The sequence below is a fragment of the Lagopus muta genome, chromosome 10 (genome assembly GCF_023343835.1).
Source record: "Lagopus muta isolate bLagMut1 chromosome 10, bLagMut1 primary, whole genome shotgun sequence".
NCBI classification, from domain to species: domain Eukaryota; kingdom Metazoa; phylum Chordata; class Aves; order Galliformes; family Phasianidae; genus Lagopus; species Lagopus muta.
In genome coordinates this window covers 1,903,834-1,916,096 of record NC_064442.1, presented here as the reverse complement: position 1 = coordinate 1,916,096, position 12,263 = coordinate 1,903,834, and the positions used below count along the sequence as shown (strand labels likewise).

Below are 12,263 nucleotides of genomic sequence, written 5' to 3'. Positions count from 1 at the left end.
ATGGACACCATTAAAAACGAGCAACAGCAAAACCCAAAGAAGGCAATGCTTTGAGCTAAGCCTGAGCACCAGCTGTTGTTGGTCTCTGTGTGAATCAGAGGTGTAACAGTGCTGAGGAATGCAGCAATGGCAGAGCAGATACATGGGAACGGGCCCTGCAGTGCCATCAGCTCACATCTACACCCGTCAGTTTGTGTCTGTATTCAGTCAGTGTAACATCACTTTGTTTCTGGGCTCTTTAAAACACAAGTTCAGTGTTTTGTCAAAGGCAGCACCGGACCGCATTAGCAGTGTGAGGAGAGAGCTGTCCCTTCTTGGATATGGTGGGGGATCCACGTCCATGGGCTGCAGCACTGCAGAAACAAGGATTATATCTTTTCTACTTAAAAAGTGGGCAAAAAAAAAAAAAGGAAAAAAGTATCATTTTTCTATAACAAAGAACCTCGCTGGTAAGGTGAGCTCATTCTGTTGAAGCAAGGCAGCATTCTGCTTCTATCCTACAGCAGAAGGGCCCTTATTACCCTTTATTGTGGTACTTGAACCTCTTGTTTCTGTGGATGTTTCTCTCTTTAAGCTCAGCCCCATCACAGAGCTCCATAAAGGCCTCATGGGAAGCCACGCACAGCACAGCTGCACAGAGACACCTGAAGTCAGCATCACATCAAGGCACGGAACACTCCTGTGGCCAAATCCGATCGTCCCTTACAGCAGCAGCTGTAAGCATGCAGACCACAGAAGTAAGAAAAAAAATATTTGGTATTTCATATGGTCTCGTAATGGATGGGGAGGTTGGTGGCCCTGCCCGTGGCAGCAGGGTTGAAGATTCATGATCCTCAAGGCCCCTTCCAACCTGTGCCGCTCTGTGATTCTGTGATTCGTAGACTCGTTTGGCTACTTATTTATTTTTTAACTATAATCTCCCTTTTTCCGTTTTTTGCTTCAAAGATTTACTTCGGAGAAAAACAAGCAGCCATTCCACAAGACTGAAGTGGAGGCTGTAATTCTAAGTACAGCAACACGGGTACATTAACGACTGTGAGAGAAATAAGGGACGTGCTTGGTAACGTGTCGCTTAACACCGCGCTTTTCTCTGCGGAGGACACGACACCGCTGGCAGAATTCTCACCGACAGCCCGAACTTCCACCAAGTTTCGGGACATGTGAAGCAGGGCACGTCCCCGCCGTGCCGCGCCGTGTGAAAGCTCAGCACCCAGAGCGGGTGGTGCGGAGCTTCACAGCGCAGGGCAGCGCGGTGCGGGCACAGCATCGGCTCGGCTTCACCGCCCTCAGTGCACACGCGCCCGCTGGCCGCGCCTGCGCGCCGTTCCGTCCGGGCGGTGTGCGCAGCCGCAGTGTCGGGGAAGGGCGCATTTTGAGCCCGGGCAGTTTTTCTCCGTCGGGAGCTGTCGGTACGGGGCTCGGTGCCGTTCCGCCCGGCAGATCGGCGCTGACGGGTCGACGGCCGCGCTGCGTCGGAGCGGCGGCGTCGTGGCCTCGGCTCCTTGTCGGGAGGCGGCCCCGTGCTGCTCCGGCGCTGAGGGGCGGCTCCGAAGTTTGCTTCGCCTCGGGAAGTCCCTCGGACCTGGCCGAAGTGGGGCCGCGGCCGTTCCGTCTGTCACGATCTGCGCCGGCCGGGGGGGAACATGCCCAAGAAGAAGCCGGGGCCGATCCAGCTCAACCCCGCTCCGGATGGCTCCGCCGTCAACGGGACCAGCTCTGCCGAGTGAGTGGAGCCCGGGGCCGGCGGGGCGCTCGCTGGGGGGCCGGGCGCGGCCGCCCCTCTAGGGACTCGAACCGGGGATGCTGAGGGGCTGCGGCGCCGCTCCTTCCCTGCGGCTCCCCCGCCCGGGGCGGCCCGGCTTCAGCAGCGTGCCGTGCCGTGCCGAGCCCCTCGGGCTGAGCTGCCGCGGGGCTTCTCAGCGGGCAGCGGGCGGCGTCGGGGTGGAGAGCAGCGCTGGGCGGGTGCGTGAGGTGAGCTGGAAGGCAGAACTCTGTGTCGGTGATGGGGTCTGTTACGTTCTGAGGTTATATAATTACACAACGAGGGCCAAATCCTACACTTCTAACAGTGTATTTTTCATAGGTGTGTGCATCAGGAGTCACAGATCTTAGGGAAAGTGTGGGTTTCTTTTTCCTTCCTTGGTTTTAAGCTAAACCAGCACTAATCTGAGTAAATCTTCCAGTAATTAGTGTGTAACGCTGGATATGTCAGGGGGTGTGTTGGGAGAAAATGCCTTTGAGCTTGCTTGGGTGTAACATAGTTAAGTGTTGTGTGCTGAGAGAAAAGACATGGGGTCTGAGCAAGCCACCAGTGTGCCTTGAGCAGAGAGTGAGGACAGGGAGTGCAGAACTGTTCCATTTGCTTGCAGGGTTATTGTGGGACTTCAGTTTTGCAGCCGGTGTCAGCACCACACGGTATTTGTTACAAAAGAGTTTCCATGAGGTTGGTAGATCTGTGTTCACCACTTAGTTTTTAAGCAGAGGTGATGGGCTTCCTGGTAACAGAGGTGTGAGCTGTGTGTGTGTGTAAGGACGGATTCCTTCCCCTGTATGGTTAGCTCCTTGGATACCCAAGCTGCGCTCTAATGTGCTTATGTTCTGCTGTCAGGGAACACAGTGCAGAACTGCAGCAAGATGTGCACGTCTCAGGCTGAAAGTGTTCCACGTGTGCTGCTGTTGTTGCCACATTTTCAGGCAGGCTCAGATCTTACTTAACCACCTGAGCATCACAGAGCGCACTCGGTATCTTGCAGCTCCAGCTGTGGCACTTCTAGCAAAGTCTTTTGATGGTGAGCTGAAGGATGAGCTCTTCAAAAAGTCTCCCGTGGCAGGAATTTGCAGCTGTATCCAAGAAATAAATCTGAAATATTATGCAGGTTTTCTTCTGCATCAAGAGGCAAAAAGGTCTTATTTTCATATTCATCTGTATAGTACCTTCTAGGTGACTTTCTTCAAGGCATTTGTGGATAAGTCGATTTCGTTTTCAGGGATACCTTTTGCACGTTGTTTTTTGATGCAGTAAATGTGATGCACCTATCGCTTTCTTGTTTTGCTACCAAAAGTGAATCAGAAGGCATACTGTATTAAATGCTGTGGTTCTTAAATATTTTTTCATACAGTGAATGTTATCATATTAATTATTTTTACTATCTGATAATGTTGGAAACTTGGGGAGGCTCATGGGAGTACTGGGCTGTGTTTACACTGATGGGCTGTCTTGCTGCACTTTGTTTTGCGCATTAATTCATTTGGTATATGCATCTCCTGAGCTTCTGCTCTTTGTTATGCATTAGAACTGTATCTGGCTTTTGCCAAGTTTAAAGTTGTATCAAGTATCTTTAAAAAACAGCTCAGTGAAGAAGCAGCTCCAGTAGCCTGTTGTGCATACACAGCCAGAATTAGTTTATCTCATCCTGCAGATATTACATCCTCATTGTGAAAGACTTTAAATTAAGAATAATTGCTTCAGAATTTGGAAGTGACTTTGGAATAAAGCTGAAAAAGTTTTGGTTTTCTACTTTTTCTGCAAGGTGATTGATTATCTGCTCAGTAATTTTTCCTCTTGCTCAGCAGTTGAAATAAACAGTAGAGGTGTTTGAGTACCACGCGAATGCTTTGTAAAGCTTTGTTCCTGACTTAATGGAATTTTGGCCATGAGTCTCCAGCCGCTCATCTGCTTCCAGAATACACAGACCTGTTGCTTTGGCACGAGTGATCTTTGCTGCTTCTCTGTTCTTCTCCAGAGTGCAGAACCTCTTGAGAAGGGATGAAAAAAAAATCTCAAATTATTTAGTGAAGTAAAATGAAGACTGAGAGGTGAGATGGCTGTTCTCTGCAAATGAGTGAAGGAAGGTTTGTTGGGCCTGAAGACAGTGTTGGTACAAAACCAAATGGATGTAGGTTGGTGATGAGCAATCTCGTGTTAAACATCAGCAACTTGCTGGCTGTCAGTCTGAAGGCTCTGCAGCATATTCTGAAGAGATTATGGGGGGCCATGTACCCTTGTTGGCTTTAAAATACCGAAGCTTGATATTTCTAGGATTGCGTGCATATGGTACTTCTGCTTCCTGGCAGAAAGGAAGTGGAAAAGGCAGAAATAAGAGGAGATGACTCAGGGTGCCCTGCTTCCTGCACCTCCTGCCCGTGTCCTCATCCTTGTTTGGCACTGGGAATTCATTGACTGGAGTGAGAACAAGCTTGTGGTGTGAGGTGTGTTTGAAGTATGTGCTGGGGCTTGATTCTAACTCACATGAATATGTTTTAAACCCTGATGAAGTCTTATGAAGGAGAATGGAGGTGCCTGTGATGTAAATATGCAGATACTGGATATTTTCCTCAATTTCATAATGTATTTCTCTGACAGCAGGTTGTGTATTTGTAGCATGTTATGCGTAGTTATTACTTTAATAATTTGTACAGTGTATTTTGCTTCTCTCTGGTGCCTTCCAAATCCCCTGGCTGCCCTCCTGTGCAGCAGAGAGAACTGGCTGAGATCCTTCTGTGCTGGGAGCTTCGCTCCTGCTTTGGTGCTTCCTGCTGTGGAGCAGTTATTGCAGGGCCGGGCCTGTACTGCTGTCCTGGTGCCTTGTTGCTTGAGATCATCAGGATGAAGCCAGGTGCCACTTGCCAGCTGCTGGCTTCTTCATTTATTTTCTGGTACTTTTGGAGCTGTGCAGGCATGCATGTGTGAAGATTTCCCAGAGAAAATGGGAGAAAGATTACAATTGAATGTAATGAGAGGTATACTTCTGCTCTTTTGGCCGATGTTGTTGGGATGGTTCACTCTTTAGCAGCTAAAAAACTACTTTCTCTTCCTCTAAAACTTCTTTTCCTTGTCCCTTGGAATATCTGACAGCTGTTACCAATTGCTAGAAATTCCTCAATTTATTTAAAAGTCACTGTTTTTTATTGACTGCAAGGTGTAACTTACCAGTTGGACTGCATAATGGGTTTGTCTTCCACTGCTCTCAGGATTTGGCATTAAAATTCCCATGTCCAGAGGTGTTTATATATTTATGTAAAACCTGATTAAATCCATATCTTGAGACAGAAGTTGTGTTTAATGATAGATCAGGTGTATAGGATGTTTTGGCATATATCAGAGTATTATCAAACGTTCATTTGAAGAAGTGAAAGACAGTCCATATATTTTTGTCATTGAACAGGAAAATCCAACAAGCCTCAAAATGTGACGAAACCTTAATTTTTTGAGTTCCTTTGTCTGTCGTGGAAGTGATTAATGCTGCAGTTAAGCTGTGTGTTAGTGTTTGTCACTGCTTACAGTCTTTAATTTCAGAAGAGACACTTTGTGATTGCTTTGCCTGCCCGTCGCTTACATTTAGGTCTGTCTGCCTATTGCCATAGCTACTCCGAAGCCGAGCTGTTTCCCTTTGCTGAGTAAATAAAGATGACTACTGTCTCTGGTAATATAATTGGAACTTTCCAGAAATGCCTGGAACTTGGATTTAATGTCACTGCCTTTCTATTGTGTAAGCATTTATATTGAGAAGGCAATTGCAGTTAAGTACTGTTTTTTCCCCCCCAGTCTGTTTAAAGAATTCCAAATACACAACTTGTGTATCCTCCTGTCAACCGATTTCTCCCCAGAGCAGGCTAAGCTCTGATTCCTGCTCTAGAGCAATAGCATGGTGCTCATCTCAGGTGTGACACGGTGAGTTATCTTATGAGGTAGAATAGCAGAGTAAGATATTCTTGTCGAGCTGCATTAAAAACAGTATGAAAGAACACTTCTATTTAACTAGAAGAAAATGTGAAAGGAAAGGTGGAGTTAACATCTTCCTTTAAGGCGCTGTAAGGAGGCAGCTCTTTGAGAGGAATGCAAGCAAACACTGCCTCAGGTTTGTATCATCTTAGAAACTGTATATATATATTTTTTTTCCACGGGATGTGACTTGAGCAAAAGTCCAAAGATGTTGTGGAGCAACTTCCTGTTACCAGCAAAATCCAGTTGTAAGGGAGCACTCAGATTCTTAACATATGTTAGCTTTTTCTTGTTGCTTGCTAGCTGTTCTCTTTCAGTTCATGAAGGAAGGCTCTGACTTAGCTGCCATGATCTAGGAGTACAGCTGCTTCTATTTGATTGTCAAAGAATAATTTGGGAATTATCCAAAAGTGGTTTGAACTCCAATTTGTATTGAAGTGTTCTGAAGTTGTTTACTGTGCGTCTCGCAACATGTGTGTTTGTCAGTATCCTTCTGAAGGCAACTTCAGTTTGGGCTTTGAATAGTTGGCTGGAGTGGGAGGCTGGTTTTTATTTCTGTGGTCTTCAGGCTTGCATTGAAACCTGGAGGGATGTGAGGGGAGCAGCAGTCAGAGGCTGTGGGGAGCAGGCCTTGCTCTGAGTTTCTCCTGTACAGAGCAAAGCTTTTTGCTCACTTTTCCTGGCTATCAGTTTAAATGAAGCGAAAAGAAGATCTTTGCCAGTTTGTTCATTGTAATGCTTGCTGTGTCACTTCTGCTTGTTGGCTTTGCATTTACTTCTGTATAGATGTTTATTATTTTAAAAACGCAGTCTGCTGAGAGGCAGCCCCTGTGTGGAACTCCTTGGACTTCAGGGCGTTTTCACATGTGTGCAGTGTGCTGGGAGGTGGGATGTGAGTGAGCTGGCAGGATTGCAGTTTTGTTAAATGTGTACACAGAATTACTGCAGAGCTGGAAACACCTAAGGGGGAAAAAATCTTCCTTTCTTCCCACTGCCTGCTAATGAAGAATTAGCCGGTGCGTGTGGTATGAGAACACATTTTAGGCATAATGTCATAAATGCTGGATACTTTTAAGAGAAGTGTTTTGTTGTTTGCTAAGTTCTCCAAATTTCGGTTAAAACATATGTAGTGAATTTCTTAATCTGCTTCAGTCTGACACTGTCCTTCATTGAATTAGAAATAACATTTTAATAATAAGCTAATAGAGCACATGATATGTCATAACAAAACGGTAAAAGCTTGTTTAAGTCTTACCTCTTTACACTGTTTGTGGATGCACATGCTGGGAAAATACTTAAGTAAGCACACACAGCTGATACACAAGTAATAACTACTGCAAGTGACAAGTTGACCTGTGCTGTTCTTAATTGCAGACTAGAGGCTGTCTGCCAGGTGTGATGTAGGAAAGATTTGTAGGACAGTTAGCACTGATGTAAGAGTGTGGAGTCATGTTGTGCTTGGGTGTTATTACCCTCATGGAAACTTACTGTCATTCCTCACGACTTTGTCATTGTTCAGAAAGCCTCAATCAGTTTAGGAGCACCAACTAAACTGTGCAGTAAGAACTAGTGTTGCTGTATTCTGCTGGGATCTGAGGTAAGCCATGTGCCAGCTGCTAGTTTGGATCCTGACTCTTTTTTTCTGCCCGTACCAGTTCTGCAGATAGAATTACAAAGGTGGGATTTCACAATGGGGCACATGCAAGATCCTGCTGCTCCAGAGCCTCCGTCCTCTTCTTGCTCTGCCTGTGTGTTCCTGGTGCTTTCCTTGTCCCATCTCTTCCAGTGAACCATTGATCTGTGTTGAACTGAGAGCTTTCCTCACTGAATAATCTCAGATAGGTTTGGCAGGTGATGTTTTGCTGTTGTTTAAATGCCTGTGTTCTGGGTGGCTTAGGAATGAATGGCTGGAGCAGAATGGGGCAGAGCAGTGTCTTGTGGCAAGAGCTCTGGTTGTTGTAGGGTTACATGGCAGTGCCTGCAAGGGACACGGAGATGCACTGAAATCCAGCAGTTACAACAACTTCTGATCAGTACATCTTTTAATTGAATAGTCCTCGATTTTCCTTTGGAGAGGACCAGATTACTTCTGAGACCTTTCAGTGTTACTCAGCAGCTGAAAATGACCCTTTGGAAAGGAAAGTTGGAAAGGAACAAGGCAAACCTCCTATGCACTCAAATTATTTGTTTGGCATGTCAGTAGTGCTACTGTTGTTAATGTGGGCAAAGGATGTTTGCTGCAGCATTGTCTGGAGGAACTAAAAAGCCTTGAGGATTGTAGGGAATTTTCTTGAGGCAGGAAGTTCATCAGGCAGCTGTTGGAGTGGATATCAAGTGAGTTTTGGAACGTGCATGGGAGGGATGTTCTGAAATGAACGGAGGAAGGAATTGTCTGTTGGATGGTCTTCACATTCCAAACATTCTCATACAAAAGCTCCCCCCCATGCTCTTTCCCACGTTACCCTCTGTACAGCTCCTGGCAGCTGCATTTGTTCTCCATTATTGCCCTGTGGGTGGGCTGTGGTTGGAAGGTTTCTGGATCCCACTGCCAGAGCACCAGCGTGGCTGTCCGAGGGAGCAGTTTAGTTGGCAGCATCAGTTTGTAGCTGGCTGAATTTTGGGGGAGGCTGTTCTTTCTCCCTAAGAGCAATGAAACTTTTGTTCTGTAGGCTTACTGATACATTGTTGGAAATGAGCAATCAGATGATTTCTGGTTGATACATGTTCTGTATTATTTATTCGGGCAGTCTCTGTTATGCTTAGGAAAGCTGCCTGCCAGTCAGCGCTGCAGGAATTGAGCAACTGGGGAAGACAGACTCACTGCTGGAAATCCCTTTGCCAACATCTGGTGAGAAGCTGTCCTTAACCTGACTCAGTCCGAGCAACAGGAGAGTCAATTGCAGCAGGGCTTTTCCTGCTGACAGCAGGAGGAAGTGCAGGGGGCATCTGTTGCTGTGTGTTACACCTGAGAGCACGAGCAGGCAGCTCCACGCTGCTCCCGGTGTGTGACTCCTGCACAGACGAGCACCTTCCTAAGTACCTACCTGAAGGCTTTCAAAACAAAGCTTCCTGGAAGCTTGTTTCTTTTTCTTTGTGTTGTTTTTATGACTCTTTGCTCTTCTAGAGCTTTTTCCAGTGTGGTGGGAAGATGAGTCAATGGCTCCAATGCAAGAATCTGATACAAATGGATATTCTACGAGGAAATTAACACTCTCTTTTTGTGTAGAGATATTCTGCCTTTATATATGGGTGTATGTATATGGATATTTCTGTGCATATAAAATCCAAATGATTATTTCCTTTAGTAAATGGTAATATTAGTAGTACTCTGTCTTAAATCTCCTTCAAATTTGGGGAAAGATCTAAATGTTCTGTTTAGTTTTCTCTGAGTCCCAGCTATAGCTTTTGTTATGTTTTTATCTGCATATTCAGGCACTTCTTTCCCCATCCCTGATGCTCAGTTGCAGCTCTTGGCAGCATTCCTGCTCCTCTGCTCTGCCCCTGAGGCTCGGAGTTGTGATCTTGGCGCTGGGGCGTTGCAAGCAGATACTGTAACTCCATCTCTTTGTTACCTTGGTGTCACTAAAGCTATGTCCTTACCCATCAGGGAGTTGTGAGGATACTGTAGCTGTTGCTATTGCCCCACCTAGCCCTTGCTTTTATTAAATTCTACTCAAGGGTTTGGAGACTTACTTAAAATAATTGAAAATCAGGACATGGCAATGCACACGTGTGGTCTGGTGATTAGAACTTGATAAGATCTGTTTATCCTCTGTGTTGTTTTGAATCTCCATCAGCCTTGTGTCCATAAGGAAGTGTGGATAGCCCTGTGGCTGGGAATAGCAGCGATGGGTGCACAGCTGTGTGTGGCAGGAAGGTGCAGAACTTGGTGATGCAGTTCTTGGGAGTCTTTTAAAATAGAGATTGCAGAGTTAATTTGCTACAAACTTCTCTTTCAACACTACAGCAGGTCCAGAGAAAGCAATTGACTGAGCAGGATGCTGGTTGTAAAGCTTAGCCACAGCATCAAATGTGGAAAGTGGGCTGGAGCCCTGCTGGCAGCTGCTGCTGCTGCCCAGGTTGGAGGTCTGTAACCAAATGGTGCCTGCGAGCAGCTGCCAAAGGCTCCAGGAGCAAAAGGGGAGCTCAGCCTTCAGATCAGATGTGTTATCTGACAGTTCTGCTTGTTTAGGAAAAACAAACAAACAAACAAAAACAGTCTGAGAAGTTCTGTGGTGCACTGGTTGGGCTTGAGCAAAACACGAATGCCTACCTCGTGGCTCAGCTGTGGGGACTCTCAGCTTGTGCCAGTTGTTAGAGACCCAACATTGCATTGCATTTTCTTTAGAACACACACGTTTTGGCTTTAGATAAATGAGAAATATATTTTAAGTAGAATTGGCCTGGTAGGAAGCTTTTCAGACAGGAAAATTTGGGTGAGTTTCACATACCTTTTACTGAGAAATAGTTGTGATTCGGAATGATCTGCTTTTTCTCCAAATGTGCCATGCCATCTCTGCATCCTGAAAACAGAATGGTGTGTTGAGGTGTTAATTTTAATGCTAGTCAAGAGCACTTATATTGGGCAATCCTATGTCCCATAGGTCCTTCATAAATAATGATTACCTGTAATATGCAGTACTGAAAATGAATGGGAGTTGGAAAACTGTATTTTTCCCACGTTGATCGCACAGAGTGAGGTCAGATCTCTGTGGTGTTTTATTTGCATGCTCTCTGAGGCTGCCCTGGAGTCAGCCCAGCAGCAGAGGCACCTGTCCTGTGAGCTGTGGACTGCTCAGATCACATTTTCCATCCTATTCTCTGAACTGTACTTTGCTAAAGACAAAGTTAAATTATTATTATTTTTCCCCCAAAAGCCTTATTGCCCAGGTTTGGCACTGTCAAACAAAACAGCCGTTTGTCTTCTCAATACTGCAGAATGCCTTCATGTTCTTCCTATTTTGTTTCAACTCCCTGGTTGAGGTGGTTTGTGGAAATAATGTAGTGAACTGCCTACTTTCTCCTTTAGATTGACAGCTGAGTAGGCTTGGGGAAAGTATTACTGTCACTGTTCTAGAAAACAGCCCCTCAGCTTGTGTCCTCATCTGACAGCAGAGCTGCAAGTGAATGTACTTCTTTATGCTTTCTCTTTTGCTAATTGTTCCGCTTGCAAAGCCGATAGTGATAGCTTTGAACAGCTATGTGACAAATTACTGTTAAAGATGGCATTGGGTTTCTGCTTTCTCTTCCAGTTTCATTCTTTTCTCAAGTAGACTTTGGGCTTGAGTGTAGTGTTAATGCAGACTTCAGCATTAATTTAGGTTTTGTTAAAGTGAGCTTAAAGAAAATCTCAAGGATGTAGAGTACTGTAAGTGTGAACTAAGAGCAAGAAGCTCTCTCTTCTTACTGCATTACGTAGCAGAAGACTATGGCAGTATTTCTCTTCCCTTTCTCAGCTCAGAGAGCGGCAGTGCTCTCAGGTGCCTAATGCATCTCCTTCAGAAGTGCTTTCTTCAGTGCTGAGGTGGCTGCCCCTAAAAGTGTGAGCTGAAGGCTCCTCTTGCCTTCCGCCCGTGTACAGAGGGAGCACCCTTTGCAGAATCAGTTGCTCCTCTTCACCCAACATAAGTGTGAAAATCAGAGCAAGGAAAGAGAGTTGCTCAGCAGTATCCCCTCACTCACTGGTATGAGGCATCCTGTAGGCAGGTGCAGAGGGGGAATTTCTCCCTGAACGTCAGAGGATGGGAGGTTGCTGCTGGACTCGAGTGTTTTCTGTGTGGTTGGCTGGGAAGTGCTCTGTAGTCGAGTTCTGTTGTGCACTGTGATACTTCAGAGGTTACAGAAGTACTGCGTGACTGTTACTGTTCTTAGAATGTGAAAAGAGAGAAGCAGAGTCTACTTAATGGGGAGGATGTGACCTGATGGAGTGCAGGCAGGGATGATTCCACCTCCAGAGCACCAGTGAGTTACTGCTGCCTTTGTAAGAGGAAAACAACCTCAAACTTGTATTGAATGTGAAGTTGAAGTTTTGGTTGCTTTTGACTTATTTTCTTCATCGAGATGAGAAATCTTTGTAATAATTGCCCCTGAAGTTCAGGAGTTAAGACAGTGCTTTATAACGTGGTATTGTCAGCTAGCTGTACAGCATCTTCACCCATTCCTTCCCACTGATGAAGGAGGCAATTATTGAACGCGTCCTGTGGGATTACACTGTGTCTTTAACAAACGGGGAGAACAGCACTGACCTCCCTGCTGCTTCATTCAATGGTCACGTTACAAAGGCTGGATTCTTTCCCTGGTGCACTGTGTTAGTGTGTGCTTGGCTTTGGAACTGATAGCAGTAAATTGGATGATAACCTGGTGCTTCGGTCCTGCTTTGATGGAACCCTGGCAAAGACATAGCTTTGTGACAGTGAAAAAACAGCTCCAAGACTGCAGGAGGTAATGGTGATGAATTTTAATAGGAATCTGTCTTTTTGAGTAAGTTCTGTGCAAGATTGAGTACCTCCTAGTGCTGCTTCTGGAGGCGGCTGTTGGCACG

The 12,263-nt window shown here is 45.7% G+C and overlaps 1 protein-coding gene across 2 annotated transcripts in view; it reads left to right on the top strand.

The window, feature by feature from the left end:
• The first annotated feature begins 1,331 nt into the window (after positions 1-1,331).
• MAP2K1 (mitogen-activated protein kinase kinase 1) overlaps positions 1,332-12,263 on the top strand; it is a 31,748-nt gene continuing 20,816 nt past the window's right edge. The window contains exon 1 of one of the 2 annotated variants that reach the window (XM_048956575.1): positions 1,332-1,723. In XM_048956575.1, the coding sequence (XP_048812532.1) occupies positions 1,644-1,723 (80 nt within the window). In that variant the 5' untranslated portion in view covers positions 1,332-1,643. Of the gene's footprint in view, positions 1,724-12,086; positions 12,164-12,263 lie in introns of those variants that run through there. The other variant, XM_048956574.1, reaches the window with a different exon arrangement.